At 37.1% G+C, this 19,823-nt stretch overlaps 1 protein-coding gene across 1 annotated transcript; it reads right to left on the bottom strand.

Annotated features, from left to right (window-relative positions):
• Positions 1 to 584: 584 nt before the first annotated feature.
• On the bottom strand, positions 585 to 18,867 carry LOC127412808 (uncharacterized). The gene is made up of 7 exons (XM_051649461.1): positions 18,453 to 18,867; positions 13,558 to 13,708; positions 12,455 to 12,598; positions 5,353 to 5,484; positions 5,058 to 5,261; positions 3,521 to 3,646; positions 585 to 989 (listed from the first exon to the last, which is right to left on the bottom strand). Exons 1-7 carry the CDS (start codon positions 18,551 to 18,553, stop codon positions 762 to 764), a joined length of 1,086 nt encoding a protein of 361 aa, XP_051505421.1. The 5' UTR covers positions 18,554 to 18,867; the 3' UTR covers positions 585 to 761.
• Positions 18,868 to 19,823: the final 956 nt, after the last annotated feature.

Raw genomic sequence — 19,823 nt, 5'->3', positions numbered from 1 at the left:
TGCATTGTAATCTGAAAAAAAAACCCAAACAAACATATGACCCATATATGACCGTACCATCAGAACAGATATAAGTTGAGGAGTACAAGTGAGCCAATACTTTGGGAAAACCCCAGTTTGTCAATATAAATGATTCCTATACAGGAAACTCAAGTGGACCTTGCTTTCCTTATCGTCAAAGCCACAGAAACGTATTTAATAGTTTCCTGCTAGTAATGTATTACCAGTAAAACATTTTTACTCTGAAAAGGGCATACCCAATTAATGACTGCACAAGCCTATTTGATTTAAATACTATTTACGCAAAGTCCTAGATGAATGCCGTTTAGAGAAGCATTCCCTTGTAATCATCAGCAACCCAATACAAGTGCATGACTAAGATTTTTGTCTGATGACAATGCAGGACAAAAGATGGATTAGCTTGTAAAGATAATACTATTTACCCTTGTGACATGGATTGTTTGAGTTTCACATTCTCATCCATTCAGCCGTATCAGACTGACTGACAGTGAGACTCTACAAAAGTTTACAGTTTCAATTTACTGCAATTGTAAAATGCTGAAAAAATCCCCAAACTAAAACAATACAATACTTTTTAGTTTTATTTATTTTTTGTTGAAAATATGAAATTCCAAGAAAACAACAAAGAACCTAAAATAAATATATTAGTTACAAAAGGAAGTATAAAACATACAAAAATGTTGTATACACTGCTCTAATATGATAAATCCTCAATATTGATCCTCAGTATGTTTGGCAGTTCATGGGAAGTCCAGCTGCCTGTGATGTTCACGGTGTTTTGGGCAAACGTATTCGCCCCTCTGCTCTTCTCTGTGTTTTCGTCTCTCTGTTTTGGACCGGTCCTGCTCATTGTTGCAGCGATGCACCAGAACCGGGTCCTTCACGGCAGGAGCTTTCTTCATCAGCAGTCTCTGGAGAATCTGTTTGTCTGAACGCTCCTTCTGAAAGTCATCTTCATACACCTTTAACTGAGATAGCAAACATAAAAAAATCACTTAAAACATACTAGAAATGTTTGATGGTTTGATAGTTGCTTTCATACACTGTTACTCCCTTAAATGCATGGTTGTTTCGCCAAACATACAAAATGCCCAGATACAACAAATGCAACAGATGCAACAAATATAGAACAGCACTTCAACACTGAAATTTAATGAAATGCAACTGGCTTTCAAACACATATTGATCTACACATAATACATAATCTACACAAAAGCTACACATATACTTTCTCAGGCACTTTTTGAGTCTAAATACACAACTTACATAATTTCAGTAGTACACCCAAATGACAATAGCAAAATCGTACTGTTTATGTGTTACACTTGCTATTATTTACTTCCACATTGCTTCTTCGTCAAATAGCAATGTCGAATGTAAATCACTGAAACAACAGCGCTACCTTGAGTAACAAATAATATGTATGTGTCTTTACTTGCTGAGCTACCCATGCCCCCTGTGCTATGTATTCTTAAGTTACACACCATGCCTTCAGGAGACACAAAAATGACAATAAACCAAATTCTACAAATGAAATATGATAAATTGCAATTTGATCTTTTAATTGGATGGAAATAATGCTTTAGATAATATTCATGAGTATTACATTCTGCTCTTAGTCCCTGAAAAAAACACATAAGAGCATTTCCTGTTGTGAGTGAGCCTCTTTGTTTTCTGTAACTGGATAATATAGACTCTAAAATACAATGGAAATCTGTGACACTCTCAGCAGATGATGCTTGTGGTGAACAGGACCTACGGTGTCATCTACTGGTGAGAACATTCATGTGAAATAGATTCATGTACTCATATATAAAGTCATGCTGTTTACATTGTAACAAAAATTGCTTAAATAAACAAGACATTTCCATTATACAGTATATATTGAATTATTACATAAACTTTTCATCCTTTTATATCTTTTATTTCATATAATATTAATGCTTTCCTTAGCAAGCACCACTAATGACTTCACAAAGAGGTTTCCCAAACATTGTCCCTAAATATATTGGTCGGACAAACAAATTTGAGCAAAACTCAAACTATTGGTTGATGCAGAAGTTGACATGTCGGGTCTTGTGATGGGGACTTTGATTCATCCCAGTGACTCGAGTCTTTTGAATTCATCCACCAAATAGATTTGTTCACTGACTCGTTCAGTCACCATTTCTGCAGATGTCATAGACCAGAAGGTGGCGACAAATGAGCGCGTTTACCGAAACAATGGAAAAGAATGTGAATGCTTCGTTAACTAAAAAGAACAACAACATGCTAAGGATTTGAAACTAACGAACGCCAGCCCAACATTTGCAGGTGAAAAATCAACATTCTATCACACTACATGCTACAGCGTTACATTTGCCCTGACAATATTTCAGCAATCAAGTCGTGTGTCCTGTATTTTATTAACTAGTCCATTTTATTATATTTAACTAGTCCAAACCTGATTGGCAATTAATCACTCTTTTGAGTCTGTTCTTTTTGAAGAATCAGACAACGGCTCAGTAAAAGGGTCTGAATCAATTCGCGATTCAGTCTGAGTCATTTGGACAACTCCGACCCTAACCCTAAACTCGATTACACTTCTTAGCGCTTTACACGTGCACAGAGCGCTTACAGGAAGTTTAATTAAGCTTGAAATCATGATCGCCAAGGAGACTACTGATGTCAAGATTTATAGGGGAAAATTAGTTATATTTTTGTTCGTTCTCAGCCAAACCCAGTTAAATCGCTTCAGAAGACATGGGTTAAACCACTGGACTCCTGTGGGTTACTTTTATGCTGCCTTTATGTGCTTTTTAGGGCTTCAAAGTTTTGATCACCATTCACTTGCATTTTAAGGACCTACAGAGCTGAAATATTTTTATAAAAATCTTCGTTTGTGCTCTGTAGAAGAAAGAAAGTCATACACATCTGGGATGGCATGAGGGTGAGTAAATGATGAGATAATTTTCATTTTTGGGTGAACTATCTCTTTAATGTTATGTAGCTTGTGTAACTAGCCAGTTTCTCTGAAGCCTAGCATTCAGCGTAGCTAAAATTTCAGTAGAGTAGTTGGTAGTTTCATAAGCCACATATTATGGTTAGCTTGCTCAACTTTGTTAATTCTTTAGTGTGCTGCCTCAATCGAGTCAGGTAATAATATCTGTGCATATTTTAATAGGACCTACATTTGAAAATGTTTTAAGTATCCTATTAAGTGTCTATTGCATTTATTACTGCATCAATATAAAGACTTGGCGACTTGTTCCTATGTAAAATGATGTCTGATGGAGCGTGTGTTGGCAGTAGATGGTTCATGCATATTGTGCATGTGATGTGTTTATAGTTGTTTCTGCATATTTAACTAGGAAAGGAGAATGTATTTTAACATGCAAAAAATTACTACCAAGCGCCCCTGGTAGAAGATAACTGTCCTATAGAAAAATAGTGATAGTTTAGTCTTGAGTGTGCAGTGTAGTGTACTGTAGTGTGGTGTACACTATGCTCCAGTGCTCACCTGCTCCTGCAGCAGCGCCATCTGCTGACGCATCTCTCCCTCTCTGCGCCGCAGTCTTTTATTCTCCTGCAGCATGCGTTCATGGTCTTTATGCTCCGTTTTATAATCGGCTTCATATATTTCAGTCTGTAGTTGTATAGAATCAAAAAATGCATTACAATTTTAGACTGCCAGTGTGTTCAAGTGTGCATGTTCCTGTGCTGTCTTTAACCTAACTGTATAGCCTCAGCGTATTTATTTTAAAAGTAATATAATTCTGTAATACTGTATATATTTTTGTAAATAAATAAATAAATAAATAAATAAAAACATTCATGGCAACCAACAGACATTATACATAATTGTTACATAGGCCTATTGTAAATCTCACAAAAACTGTCAAGAAATGTATAGGTCCTATTTTACACGAAAATTAAAAGAAATGTGACATTAATTTCTATATTTAAGAGTATTTAATTCTAGCAGTTATTTGAATAATATTTAATAATAATTAAATAAAAATGCGGCCTATTTTTAGGACCATTAAGATGGATTTATTTTTTGCATTGTGCTATTTATCATGACAGTAAAGGACAGTTCCCCTCCCCAATTGTCAGTAGACTACTGTAATATGAAAAAATAATAGATTCTGAATAAACTATAAAATTACATTTGTATTACAGTAATGAAAATAATTTTTTTTTACATTTCGGTAATGAGAATTTGGGGGGATATGTGCTTCGTCGTCGTTATAATAATGTAACAATGCATACAAATCTTAATGGTCCTAAAATGGGTTTCATAAACGTTATGCAAAATATAAGTCCTTATTTATTTATTTATTTATTCTAATTTTGATGTGAAGTATGACCTACACAGTTCTTCATGAGATTCACCTGTGCATTTGAATGTACTGTATATTATCAGAATCAGAATGAGCTTTATTGTCAAGTATGCTTACACATACAAGGAATTTGTCTTGGTGACAGAAGCTTCCAGTGCACAAACAATACAACAAGACAGAGATAATAAAAAAAATTGTACAAATAAAAAGTGAATAGAAAATATCCGTATATATAGAAAAACACAACAAGACAAAAATAAATAAATAAATAAATAAATAAATAAATACATATATTTTTTATTTTTTTAGATATTATAGCCTTAGGGTAGGCATTTAAAATGCAAGATATATTCATGTAAACCACCCCTAACAATCAACAGCCATTTTACATAATGATAAATCATCAAATTAATCAGCCTAATTGAAGCCAAAGTGCTTTGCCATTAAAATTGCAGTTCTTCTAATGTCTAATAAAATTCTAATTCATTCATTCACATTTACAGATGTATCATTTGCCATCATTATTAACATTTTTAGACAGTAGAATATTTAGTAAATGTGAACCAATGCATGCAAAGTAAAGTCAGTCCCATGGCTGGGGTCAATGAGCTTTAACAGGTTTTAAATAAGTCCATTTTAAACTCAGCATGAAGCAGCAAGTCTTTGGTCCACTCTAGAACATAGCAGTGAATGTTATGATGACATGTGAATCACCTGACATCGCAGCGCCTCCAGTTGTTCTTTAAGATCCTGTACCTCTCTCACGGGGTCTGTCTGGTACTCTGCTCCCATGCCAGCCAGTCTTCGGCTAGACTTTGCGTCTGGAGACACTGGAAGCCCAGGAGACGATCGTACCTCCACAGATGGCTTAGTGTTTCTCTGGAGGTGAGCCTCTGAGATGCCGTTGATATCTGGCATCTTCCGAAGAAAGAAAAGTACATAAAAAAAAAAAAGTCAGAGGTGAGCCATGTAGCTTAAACAGCTTGCATGACTGACTTTGTTCGCTCACCTGTGTCCCTGTTGGCCAGTGGTTTAGGTCTGTTTGGTGCAGGTGGCTCTCCAGCAGTCTAATATACTCCTGAAGATGCTGGTTCTTCTTCAGTTCTTGCATCAGTGTGTGTTCGTAATACTCCCTCTTATGCTGCACATACACACACATACAGGTAAACAAAACATGTCAGCGTTCGCATATGTATATATCTATTTTTGTAGAGTTTTTTTAGAGAACTAACTATGCACTAATGCTTAAAGGGATGGTTCACCCAAAAATAAAAGCTCCATTATTTACTCACCCTCAAATTGTTCCAAACCCATATAACTTTCTTTCTTCAATGAGACATAAAAAGGGAAATTTCAATGAATCTCTCTTGCTGTTTTCCACACAATAAAAGTCTATATTGACCAGTACCAAAAAAAATACCATTAATGTATCCTAAAAGTAGTCCTCATGCACTATATTCCAAGTCTTCTGAATTCATTCAGTAGGTTTGTTTGAGGCTTGTTATTCACTGAAAATCTTCCCCTTTGCCATAGCTCTCAAATCTAAAGTCAAACATCATAGGCTCTCGTGCATCTTTTGATTGATCGCAAGTTCGCAACGTGATCCATTTTTTAATCGAAGAAAGTGATGAAACAGATGAATTTCAAAACAAATGAATTTGTATAGCGCCACAGAGACACTAACATGAACTAACAATGAATAATTGTGTTTTAATAATTATATTTTTAGAAATTAACTATGATGAATAAATGCTGTTAAAAATATTGTTAATTGTTTGTTCATGATACCAAATGCATTAACTAATGTTAACGAATAGAACCTTATTGTAAAGTGTTATCAAGCTATCATATGGTTTCTGAAGGCTTGGAATATAGTGCACAAAGCAGTATGGACAACTTTTTGTTATACTTTTATGGGTTTTGTGTGTGTGTGTGTGTGTGTGTGTGTGTGTGTGTGTGTGTGTGTGTCATTTTTGGAGCTGGACAGTCCTTGTTACCATTCATTTTAATAATATGGAAAAGTGAGGCCTGGGTAGCTCAATGGTAAAAGATGCTGGCTACCACCCATGGAGTTTGCTAGCTTGCTAGTTCAAATCCCAGGGTGTGCTGAGTAACTCCAACCAAATTGGCCTGGTTGCTAGGGAGGGTAGAGTCACATGGAGTAACCTCCTCATGGTCACTATAATGTGGTTTGTTCTCAGTGGGGTGCAAGGTGAGTTGAGTGCAGATGCCATGGTGGGTGGTGTGAAGCCTCCACACACACTATGTCTCTGTGGCAACACACTCAACAAGCCACATGATAAGATGTGTGGGTTGATGGTCTCAGACACAGAGGCAACTGGGAAATCCCCCCCAAATATAAAATAAAACTTCTCTTTTGTGTTCCAAGGAAGAAAGAAATTCATATGGGTTTGGATTCACATAAAGGTTAGTAAATGATTACAGAATCTTCGTTGTTAGGTGAACTAAACCTTTAAATGAACCCTAAAAAAACCAAAACACTGATTTGAAGAACCTGTAATGCAACATAATTTTTTTTTTACCAAAATAGTTCTTGATAAAAAGAGGGGTCTTTGCTAATCCTGATGTGCTTCAAAAAGCAATTGAAGAACTTTTTAAAGAGTTTGCTTTGACATGTAACCAGCCTGACCTCCAAAAAATGACATGACTGTTGTGACATTTTTGCAAAATGAAATTACGCGGTTCATTACACCAGTGGTTCTCAACCAGAGGGCCGGGACCCACTAGGGGGCCTCAGCACACTTCCAAGTGGGTCTCAAGATGACTTAAAATTAATTTAAAATAATAAATATTAAAATAATCCAACTTAATTAAAATGCTAAAAAAAACTGATGTACTATGTAAGATGTATGTCCACAAATTATAAATGTACTCTTTCTGAAACTTCTAGAATCAAAAATTATACATGATTAATTATTTTAACCAGACACATCTAGTTTTGGGCGAGGGGGCCTTCAAATATGGTCTTGGACAGTGGGGGGCCTTGGAGTCAAAAAGGTTGCAAACCACTGCTTTACACATATAGCGACAGTTCTTAGGTGAAATGTCCACTGTGTGGCACTAAAAGTGAGTTCAGTTTCCTCCCCAAACAAATAAGGTTTTTAAGGTTAATGCTCTATCGAGTTTTAACCCTAAATCGCATATGTAACTTCACCCCTTTAAATGCATTCGTGGGTCAAAAAAGACCTAGGTGAAATCTAGATGCTGCTTTTTTATAAAACTACTTATTTTTTTCAAGGCACATTAACTCCAATGATAATTGTATTAGAAATTACAATTTTTTTTTTTACTCAATTCTGAAGATTTTCAGACACATTGAAATTAGAGTAGGAGTTTTGGGTGAAAGTGTAAAAAAAAATAAATAAGGGCAATTTCCATGTCTCGTGGTAAAATATGAAATGTCTCAGCAACTCTACCGACACAAACACATCCATTCAAATACTAGGATCAAATGTTTTTGTTTTTGTTTTTTTTTAACAAAATTTTTTTTATAAACTTGTAAAATGACAACCTTATTGCTGTATGACACTATAAATCAAAATTACTCTGTTCAGCTAGTTGTTGTTCAGAGTGGTGACGTGTACTGAATAAGAGAAAGTTGCAGGTTCAAACACAATAAGAAGTCGTCCAGACGCTATAACCATTGTGCCCTTGACATGAACTAGGCATCAGGATGCTACTTGAGGACTGTCCCTGCAATGGGTGTAATGTCATGCACTTTGAATGTAAGCATAGTCTAAATGACAACTTTCTTTATTTGCATATTAAACATACTGTGATGAGGAGGAGGGCGTGGCCGGGCCGTGAGGACGCACGGCTGGTGCTGAATCAAGTGATCAGCGGGAGAGCGAGATAAAGGGGAGCCGTAGACTCCAGTTCGAGGGAGAGAGACGCACCTGGCCACGCTGCATGTGGGTCTGTGTTTGTATTATGTTTTATGTTGTTTTAAGTTCATTTATATCATTAAACCTTTATGCTGATTGGTCAGCCGGTTCCTGCCTCCTCCTTGCCCACCACTGAACTGTTACAGTGGTACTGAAACCCGGGAGGGAGGAGGGATGCGCTGTCGCAGAGTCCTTGCCACTGCCATCCGCCAGGGGAGAAGCCGCTGCGACCCCTCTGTCCCCAGGCAGATGGCCGCCGAGAGCCGAAGGAACTGCTACCGTCCGCCGAAGAAGGAAAGTAGCAGTTCCATCCGACAGGGGAAGGAGGACTCGCTGCCATCCGCCGGGAGAGGAGTGAGCTGTCGTCCAACAGAGGGCGGAGGAGTGGTTGAGGACCGGGCGACAGCGTGTCCAGGAACCGGCTCTCTCTCTCTCTCTCTCTCTCTTTGTGTCTCTCGCTCGCACTTTCCCTCTCCCCACACTTCCCCTCATCTCTCCCCCAGGTTCTCAGGAGGCGGGGTGGACCACTGGCTGTCAGAATGGCTGGAAGGGCGGGGGGGGGGGTTGAGTTAGTCCAGTGGCACCCCAGCCTGAATCGGGTGGAGGAGGAGTGCAACAAGGAGGGCGTGGCCAGGCCTTGAGGACGCACGGCCAGTGTGAATCAGGTGATCAGCGGGAGAGCGAGATAAAGGGGATCCGGAGATGCCAGTTTGAAGGGGAGAGAGACGCATATTGGCGGTTGTGAGGGTGCTGAAGGGGGGGTTCGCCTAGGACACCATACAAACTAAAACAGTCACTGGCTAAAGCAACCATGTGATTTTGTGGTGCTTCTATGACACTTTCATCTCAAATGTCATCTTGCTGTAGAGTGCACCTGTAGAACAGCCTCATATTCTTGGCTCTCGACCATGCAGAGCAATCATCCAATATAATTATTCCAACAAGATCATGACCTGAAGGCGTCCTTTTCACTTTCTTCAAATATAAACCCATCCAGATGTAATACACCGGGTGTGAGATGACTCATCACCCATATTGCTTTTTTCATCACTCACATGTTCTGGTTTTGTGCACCATACACCAGATTATTCATTTTATACGTGTTATATTCGGCCTTGCAGAGAAGCATATTCTGAACGGCAGTCCTTTCAGACATTCCAGCTTTGTGAACCTCTACATACATGATTTTTGTTGAGTCTATTGTATGTCACCAAGGTGTTTGTTTAGTTCTGTGGTGAACTGTGAAGCTGTTCTTTGGTGGCATTTATCATGTGGGTTCATCTTGAGCTTTTATTTGTGATCTGTGTTCCTCTTTGTCGATTCGGTTTGTTCTTGTTTAGCTTATGCTGCTATTATTGTCTTCCTCTTATTGCATTAAACAGTTGAGCATACATTTTTGTGATAAATGCATCTCCCTAAAACAATCCTACAAATAATACACAAGGTTTAACAGAAGAATTAATGCAAGTGCTTTTATAAAATTATAAGCTTCACATTTCTGCCTTTTAAACCCTCTAAAATTTGGCCTCATTCACTTCCATTGTAAGTGTCTCACTGTAACCTCGATTTTTGCTTTTTTTTTTAAGAAAAGGAGGGATGAGTCGCAATTATTTTTGTGGTAATCAACATTATTCCACAAATGCTGTTTATTGATCTTAACTTGTATTGAACCAGGAACATTCCTTTAAATTGATTCACATGTATCTGTAGTACTGTATGTATTTTTACTGCTCTTACAAAATAAGATTCTGTGCCGGTACAGTGATGATATCAGATGGTATTCATACACCATGGTATTTATATGGTACTCCAAAGTTATTTAAAAATAACATGATATTATTATGGAACAAGCCCCCCAAAAATATTTTATCTACTAGCCATGAAAATGTGCTTCCTGTGGTAACATATACATTAACTAGTTTTATTCAAGTCAAAAATACCATTTAATGACTGAATTAACCTGATTACATAGATTATTCCAATAAAATTAATTAGCTCCTTAAATGTGCTGTAAGCGATTTTTTTCTTTGAAAAGTATGCAAAAAATGTTCCTACTCCCTTAAAGATATTAATGAAATAAGTGTCCTGAGGTATCTCACTGGTCTCTGTGACAGCTGTAAACAGCAAAAAAAAAAAAAAAAAAAAAAAATTGGACATTGACACTTTTCACCTGTCAATCATTTTGCTTGTTCTCATAGTATTGTATCTGAATAGCAGGGGTGGGCATTTATTTTGGTACAGGGGCCACATCGAGCTTTAAGTAGTGCATAGGAGGCCACATTGTAGCTACTCCTTTTGAGATACAATATTCCGCAGTGATTTTGTTCTTGTACCTTTTAAGCCCAGAAATAGTTGTGTACTCAATTTTCTGAAGTGTATATGTGACGGATGGGACTATTCTGAAACTGTATTCTGAAAAAGTATTGCTCTACAAAGGTAGATAATTTTCCATCAGGCATAATAAAAATGAATAAAAGCTGAGCATAATTATAAATTATTTATTTTACCATCTTTACTTCCCTGGTCATTTATTATTCAATATAACACTCTACAAAAAAAAAAATAAATAAAAAAAAAATAAAAATTATAGAACTTTTAATGTTGTCGCAAAGCGGGCCAGTTGACTTATTTAATTCTCAAAACATTACCCGTTTATGCGCTAAAAGGGTCATGATGCGGTCTCGTCGATGGTTTGGCTTTCCATTCAGCACACAACTGAGTAAAACAGGCTGCATGACTTGATTACCCCTCCGTGTGTCAATGATGCCGAGATCTATGTTTATATTTTATTAAAGATCATCACTGAGAAGGTTTGCTTGCAAACTTAGTTGCACCAAACATCACAAGCAGCCTCAAGAATGGACACGGAGTGGCTGTATCACACTTTTCCTTGAGCAGAAGAATATCACATGAGAGTTTGTTCAAAGGGGAAAGCAAGAGCTAGAAAAAGCACACCTGCATGCATGGTTGCCAGATTGCACAAAATAAGTATGACATTAGGTGGAATCTTTCAAATTTGCCCAAGTATAAATCTCTACTTGGGGGGTTTGCATCTCTTATCTGGCAACTCTGAGCATGTTAAATGCTTGTGGAGGTGTGTTATGTCCCAGTCCAATTAAAAAAACGCTTTTAGGATAAATGATCCACGGGCCAGCGGAGGCGGGCCGTAAGTTGCCCATGTGTGCTGAAGAGGCTATGATTCATAATGTTTGTCAGTTGAGGGCGCTATTGTGCCACTGTTGAATTTGACAGCCACAGGAACAAACAATGCTGCTCTTTTGCTCTGTGTTGGTCTCAAATTTATCTTTGGAGGTCGGGTTTTGGAAAAAGGGGGCGTGGCTATTTCAACGGCTCAAAGCTTCAGAACTCTAAAATTGCTTACAGCACCTTTAAGGTACAGTAGCTGCCTGTATTAACTATTTACAGTGTCCAAAAATCATGGTAATACCAGACTAATGGTATTTAAGTCAGTTTATTGAGATACATTGAATAGAATTTAAGTATTGATCCCAAATAACTGCTATTGAGATGCATACTTATTTAGTGCACCTCTAGTGGATCAACCTGGTCTCAAAGAACCACGTTACTATACCAAAATTTTTGCAAAATGAATTTTATGTGGCTTGTTTCCAGTTTCCTGGTGAAATGAACACTAGAGGTGCTACAACAACAATCACTTTTATTCCCTTTCACACAAATCACGAGTAAAATGGCAGATTATCAGTTCATAAACACTTATTTTTCACCCTGTTCCTCACACAGCGCTATCTAATGACATCTAATCACTTGTAATATAGTGCATGACTCAAGTGTGATTAAATTGCATGGTAGCTCAACTGATAGAGCATTGCACTTGCAACATAAAGGACTGGGTTCTGAGTCCTGAAGAGCATGCAAGTTGACATGTGAGCTGAAATTGAAGTATAAAGTGACATGGTTGCTTCAACAATTGTGTTTTCATCTCACATTTGATTTTTATGACACTATCAGTTAGGTTTAGGTTTAAGGAAGGGTTTACTCAATAAAGAAATAACCCTAAAAACCTCATCTGTTTGGGAGAACACTTAGCCGGCTTCTAGCGCTTTCAGTGGACATTTTAACTCAGAACTACTGCGATACGTGTAAGGAGCCGGATAATATGTCACCACAGTCATGTTATTTTTATTGGATCAGGCACGATAAGTGAGTGTGTGTCTGGCATCATACCTGCTCATGGTCGACTTTGAGCATCAGTCTGCTGTTGAGCTGTTTGAGCACTGAACTTTCCTCCTCTAGAGCTGCTAAACGCTGCTGAAGACCCACACTGGTGCTGTGATAGATATGATCCCACTCCTCATTCAGCTTCATCAGCTGATAGGCACACAAACACATTCATATAACATCAGAATAACATTCATTTTACCCTCAAGTTCCCCTCTACCATTGTTCTACTTTTCCTTGGTCCTTTTCTTTTGTGCAATATTGCAAACTGTATAACTGTTTTATAATTAACATTGGGTTGGACAGTCAAAAAGCTTTGAAGCCATTTCCTCAGTTTCAGTGTTGGCGTAGTTAATGCGTTTGGCTTTTGAAAGGAATATTTCAGGTTCAATACAAGTTAAGCTCAGTCGACAGCATTTGTGGCATAATCATGATTACCACAAAAAATTATTTCGACTCGTCCCTCGTTTATTAAAAACCCCACAAATTGTGGGTACAGTGAGGCACTTACAATGGAAGTCAATGGGGCCATGAACATTAAAATACACTCTGTTTCAAAAGTATAGTGACAAAACATAAACGTTATATACGTTAACATGATTTTAGTGTTATAAAATCGCTTACTAACCTTATCTAGGTGAATTTATCTCCAATAATACAACTTTGTTATTGTGACTATGTAACGCCAGTGAAACCTGTAATCTGGTAAACGCCATTAAGCCAGTAAATCACTGTTTTTTATCAAATTAAAATAAAGTTAACATGTTAACATTTATGTCTTGTGGCAATACTTTTGAAACGGTTTGTTTTTTAATGTTTATGCATTGGCCCCATTCACTTCCATTATAAGTGCCTCACTGTAAACCAGATTTATGCTTTTTATTTTTTAAATAAATAAATAAAATAAGTGAGGGATGAGTCGAAATTACTTTTGTAGGAACATTCCTTTAATGTACTATTTATTTCCCTTAAATAGATTCTGGTGTCAACCTCAGGTCAAACTGGTTTTGAGATGTTGCAACTGGGGGAAATTCACTTTTTCTTACATTTTAAAGGTGGTTTCAAAAATGATTCATTACACAACTGTCTTTGTGATTTTTGTTTTTCACCTCTTTGTTGAGTCTGCGAAGTTCAGTGTTTTTGTTGAGGAGCTGCAGTTTCTCCTCATCAGCAGAGGTGATGGACATACTTTCTGTGATGAGGGTCACCTGCTCCTCACCAGACGGGAGTAACTCCTCCTGTGCAGCATCCTCTTGCTGCCTAAAACATACACAGGCATATTTTTTTTACACATTTTGTGGGCCTCGCATTAACTTACTGTATATTGTTTTTAAAATTAACATGAAACGAAATTTGCAAGTTGCACCCTGTGATGTATTTCGAATGGTGACAGGTTATTGAACAAGTTAAAAATAGGACAAGGTTTGATTTGTATCCAGACTTCTATGTAAGTTTGCTAAAACACTACCTAAATAGCTATTTGGCTGTTGGTTAACATTATGTTTCGAGCCTGTGCAGTGTGCACCCTCAGACATAAGCTGAAAATGTATTACCCCTCTTTAATTGGGAAGGACGAATTTCATAATAGATGTTGTTGTTGATGTGTAGCTACACTACCAAAATTTATTTGGATTTAAATAAGCAGATACTTAAGAGTCTATGATTGGATCATTATTGCAGTGATTAATATGTTTCAGCTGGCAACAATTCTTTTAACCCTAACTGATGCAGTGTGTAGCTTCTCATTTCTTAAACAACCATGTCTGAAGACGTATCCCGTGGTCGTGGAAAAGAAGTTACTGTGTTTCAGAAGGGGCAAATTATTGCATCAAGCAAAGTAAACAACTAAGGAGATTGCTGAAATCACTGGAATTGGGTTAAGAACGGTCCAACGCATTATTAAAACCTGGATAGTGGTGAACCGTCAGCTTTCATAGAAGAATTGTGGTCAGAAAAAATCTTGAATGATCGTGATCTGAGATCACAAAATGCTTGGTGAAGTCACATCGTAAAAAATCAACAGTAGAACTCACAGCTATGTTTAATAGTGAAAGAAAGAGCATGTCCACATGCACAATGTGACGAGAACTTACAGGATTCGGACTAAACAGCTTTGTGGCCACAAGAAAGCCACTTGTTAGTGAGGCTAATCGGAAAAAAACGACTTCAATTTGCTAGGGAGCATAAAGCTTGGACTGTGGAGCAATGGAAAAAGGTCATGTGGTCTGACGAGTCCAGATTTACCCTATACCAAAGCGATGGGCGCTTCAGGGTAAGAAGGGAAGTGAATGAAGCGATGCACCCGTCATGCATAGTGCCCACTGTACAAGCCTCTGGACGCAGTGTTATGATCTGAGGTTGCTTCAATTGGTCAGGTCGAGGCTCAGCAACGTTATGCGGCAATAAAATGAAGTCAGCTGACTACCTGAATGTACTGAATGATCAGGTTATCCCATCAATGGATTTTTTCTTCCCTGACGGGATGGGCATATTCCAGGATGACAATGCCAAGATTCATCGGGCTCAGATTGTAAAAGAGTGGTTCAGGGAGCATGAGGAATCATTTTCACACATGAATTGGCTACCACAGAGTCCTGACCTTAACCCCATTGAAAGTCTTTGGGATGTGCTGGAGAAGACTTTACGGAGTGGTTCGACTCTCCCGTCGTCAATACAAGATCTCAGCCAAAAATCAATGCAACTCTGGACAGAAATAAATGTTGTAACGTTGCATAAGGTTGTCGAAACAATGCCACGACGAATTAAATCAAATCTAAAGGCGGTCCAACGAAATATTAGAGTATGCAACTCTTTTTTTGTTCAGGCAGTGTAAATGGGTCATTAACAAATAAGGTTGTTTGAGGTGAAAAAATTAGAACGTTTTTAGAGATCTAGTTTAAAACACGTGTCAAGTTCATAGAAATGTGATGTTTATGTTTCCCCTTTTTTTTTTTTTTTACATTTTCTACTATTTTATTTATTAACGTTAAAGATGTCATGTGGTGTAATCATTAAGTAAAAGGTATTTATATATTTTCCTTGCACCTTGAATAAATCATGTCAAGAATATCAAGAAATTTTCTAACGGTTACACTACATAACCTGACAAAAAGGCCATTTCATAAAAATGTCAAAACATTGATATTTAATGATAAGACAAAATTATATTTTTTAAAACCTTCATATACATTCATGATGATCTAAAGGGGTCCTCTCTGTTTTTAGTTTGTTTGTTTTTTCAAAATGGCTGCATATTTTTGGTTACACCACATGACTTTGATTTGGCAGACAATATTTTTTTCAAATGTTAATCATATTTTAAAGGTGCTCTCAGCAACTTTTTTGTTATCTTGGACGTACAGTGACCCCTAGTGGCGTGGATGCAGCATCATTCAAAATCATTAGTTTTTAGTTACAGATGCCTTTGTAGAAATTCACTATTCACAGTCAGCCATGATTACTTTAATCAATGAGTGAAAGTGTCAAATAACAGGACGGTTACTGAGATTAAGCCAGTAGTATTCGGCTGGTCATGTGATTCTAACATGGCAGCCCCCATGTGCGGACCCTCTCCATGTAGAATAAAACAGCTTTTATAAGGTTACTGATATGACTGGAGTCTTCATCTCATGTGTGTGTTCATGATTTTATACATATGATTAAAAAATAAATTCATTTCTTTAGGAGTAAAACTTTTTTAATGAGGAAAAAAATTAGTGAGTGCACCTTTAAAATAAAATTGTTTTGCTGCTTATTTTTAAATAAATAATAGTAATATTATTCTTCACTACTCATGTCAACATTTCTTTTTTCAAAAACGTCAACTTTTAATGAGACTGCTTTCTCGTTTACTGTCTCTGGATGGTTACACCACATGACATTTTTTTACTTTAAGCACCAGAAGCTGAATTGCATTTGTATTTTTGATAATAATAGATCTGGATGATGAGGGCCACTTCAATGACCCAAATATGAGAGGTGATACAGTAATAAGTTTGTTTTTTTTTTACCTCAGAAATCCGAGGACATCAGAACAAGCAATTCAGTTATTTAGTAGATAATAATAGACTAAATCAAGCATCTATTTATTTTCCTTAGTAACCTGATTATTTCCATAGTAAACAACACTGTGCGGTTTTTGATGTTGTAAAAGTACAGTAATGGACTTGGAGAATTTGAAACTGCAGAAAAAATAATTGATTAATTCTGGATATTATATGCTAATTTCCCCCACGTTCCCATCACTCACTATACAGTCTCATGGTGAATGACTCATCTAAAGTGAAACTGTGACACAATAAGGACAAAAACATGGTGCCACGCACAGAAACACATGAGCGATCCCATAAAAATGAATCATTACTATATAAAACCTTGGGGGGAATTTTAGTTGAGTGGGTTTCTGTTCCTTTTTCCCTTATCATGTGAAACACAGGCACTTTTTTTATTTTCCCTGAGGACGTCACACAAGTGTATATTCAAATGAAGTGTGTGGATAGTTGTGGCCGCTCGCCATCAATATGTGTTAGTTTTATGTAGTATTTATCATCTCACCTCAGTCCTTGCTAATGAAAGCTATGAATTCAATGAGTCGTTTCAATAGTAAGTCATCAAAATGTATTAAAACAATATTCCGGAATTAATTCACGTTAAGCTCAATCGATAACATTTGTGGCATAATGTTGATTACCGCAAAACAGCAAAAATCGCGGGGCCTGGGTAGCTCAGCGAGTATTGACGCTGACTACCACCCCTGCAGTCGTGAGTTCGAATCCAGGGCGTGCTAAGTGACTCCAGCCAGGTCTCCTAAGCAACCAAATTGGCCCGGTTGCTAGGGAGGGGGAGGGTTGAGTCACAGGGGGTAACCTCCTCGTGGTCGCGATTAGTGGTTCTCGCTCTCAGTGGGGCGTGTGGTAAGTTGTGCGTGGATCGCGGAGAGTAGCATGAGCCTCCACATGCTGTGAGTCTCTGCGGTGTCATGCACAATGAGTCACGTGATAAGATGCGCGGATTGACGGTCTCAGAAGCGGAGGCAACTGAGACTTGTTCTCCGCCACCCGGATTGAGGTGAGTGACCGCGCCACCACGAGGACGTAATAAGTAGTGGGAATTGGGCATTCCAAATTGGGAAAAAGGGAGATAAAATAATAATAATAATAATAATAATAAAAAATAGTAAAATTCTTGGTTACAGTGAGGTTCTTACAATGGAAGTCAATGGGGCCAATCCATAAATGTTAAAATTCTCACTGTTTCAAAAGTATAGAAACAAGAGTCAAACAATATGCATGTTAACATGATTTTAGTGTGATAAGATCTCTTACTATTCTTGTATGTAAAGTTATATCCAGTTTTACAACTTTGTTACCATGATGACGTATAGCCTAAACCCTGTAATCTCGGTAAACGATGATTTAAACAACTTTACAGATCAAATTATACATGAATTTTAACAGAAGAGGTCTTTTATAAAATTGTAAGCTTCACATTCCTGGCTCTAAACCCTCCAAAATTTGGCCCCATTCACTTTCATTGTAAGTGCCACATTGTAACCTTGTTTATTTATTGTTTTTAAAGAAAAGGACGGACGAATCGAAATTAAATGGTGTAGTGCTATAACACATTGGTTAAGCTGTTTTATAGGGGCCATTAAGATATTATAGTGCAAGAAATTACTGTCAGCAATAAGAGATACTGAAAGACCATTTTATTTACCATAAAACCATTTTATGAACTATATTGTGGCTGGACGATCTACACTAAAAACATTTTTTAACATGTACCATTGTAAGCATCACATATTATTGTTAAAAATCACCCATCTGATTTGCAAATTATTACAAAAACAGAGATTGTATAATAATAATATAATATAACACTTTATAATGTCGAATACTATGCTGTATACACTTCTAATGGTCCAGATACTTCACATCTATCTTTATATGTTCTAGAGTTTATATGTTTTCTGATTAAACTTATAAGACTGTAAAATAATACCCACTCAGACTGAATTGATGTCTTCTGTTCATTTTCTTCAGGTAAAGAGGGGTGTTTGCTGGAAGAATCCTCCTCTGACAGGGATGTCTGTAAACTTCCATCCATGATTTCAATTGATTAATACCTGTAGTCCTGGTTTACTTCAAGTCTTTTAGTCCTAAATCCAAATGATGTAACAATTCCAGCATACAGAGAATAAACTGCGACTTTAACCACACTGCTTTTTAGAGGGGAAGTTCAAATATAACCCCCTTTCATTGACATGCAAAACATCACATCAAGAGTAGGAAGTAATGCTTGATGTGTCACAATAATAAACAATCCCCTATCACAGCTGTTAAGCTCTTTACAAACTAATAACAGTATAGTGGAAATAAATATTCTAGCCAAATACCTAGCACTATTATATAATTATTGTTTGTGAAGATGATTTTAAATGGCTGTGGCCTGATGGTGCTTTTAAATGGCAACTGTAAAGCGAGGTATAAAACAAGGAAGTGATATGATGATATGCAGTGGGGAATTTCCACTAGCATCATCTGTTTTTGCTGTGGGCTTTCTGAGCGATGGCTAAAAGCAGCGGTGTTAAAAGCCAAACCACACTCTCGCTGTCTGTACAGAACTGAAAGGACATGCCGTGAATGTCCGGGGTATTTTCCATTCTCATGATATCTGATACCTTTTATTTATTTATTTTTTACAAACTTTAACATGGCAACCAATATACTTTCCACCAAAATACAGTACCACTTACTACAATTACTGTTACTATGATGTAATACTTTAATATGGAATTATTATTATTTTTAGTTGTTTTTGATGACAGAATTGGCTAATATCACATTTCATGCTCAAATTTAAAGTCTTATTAACAATTACTTAGTGACTGTAACCTACTATAGTTAATTTGTGATGTCATAGTATGTTACTACTCTCATATTTCTGCAGTATATAGTATATAATACATATATATATATATACTTTTATGTTTAAATAAAAGGGTGTTTGGCCAACGTTGGGCTTCACTGTGAACTTAGAGTCTTGTTAAGAGTAAAGTCACATTAAAACATTTTTCACACTCTAATTCGTTTTTTCTACGTCTACCAACAATGTTTAACAGTACATGCATCACAGAAGAGTTATGAAATATAAAACAATTCTGAAAGTCATAAAAATTCCCACCACAGTGTCATTTCTTAAATTCTGTATTGTGTTTAATAGAATTCTATGCTGGAAATGATGATGATGGAAACAGGGGCGGAGCTAGGGGGTGGCCAGGGATGGCCGCCATGGACTGAAGCCTGGCCACCCCATTGGCCACACCCCTTTGCAATTGCCATTTTGGTCATTTTTTTGTCTTGGGTACCATTGAGTT

The sequence above is a fragment of the Myxocyprinus asiaticus genome, chromosome 22 (genome assembly GCF_019703515.2).
Source record: "Myxocyprinus asiaticus isolate MX2 ecotype Aquarium Trade chromosome 22, UBuf_Myxa_2, whole genome shotgun sequence".
Lineage (NCBI taxonomy): Eukaryota > Metazoa > Chordata > Actinopteri > Cypriniformes > Catostomidae > Myxocyprinus > Myxocyprinus asiaticus.
The sequence above is the reverse complement of the archived record's forward strand: the minus strand, read 5'-3'. Positions and strand labels throughout refer to the sequence as shown.

Coding starts and splice junctions, on each gene's coding strand:
- LOC127412808 (XM_051649461.1), bottom strand. CDS start 18,553: ATGGATGGAAGTTTACAGACATCCCTGTCAGAGGAGGATTCTTCCAGC. Junction 5,262..5,352: donor ACTGGCCAACAGGGACACAG/GTGAGCGAACAA, acceptor TTTCTTCGGAAG/ATGCCAGATATCAACGGCAT. Junction 3,647..5,057: donor TGGAGGCGCTGCGATGTCAG/GTGATTCACATG, acceptor ATACAACTACAG/ACTGAAATATATGAAGCCGA.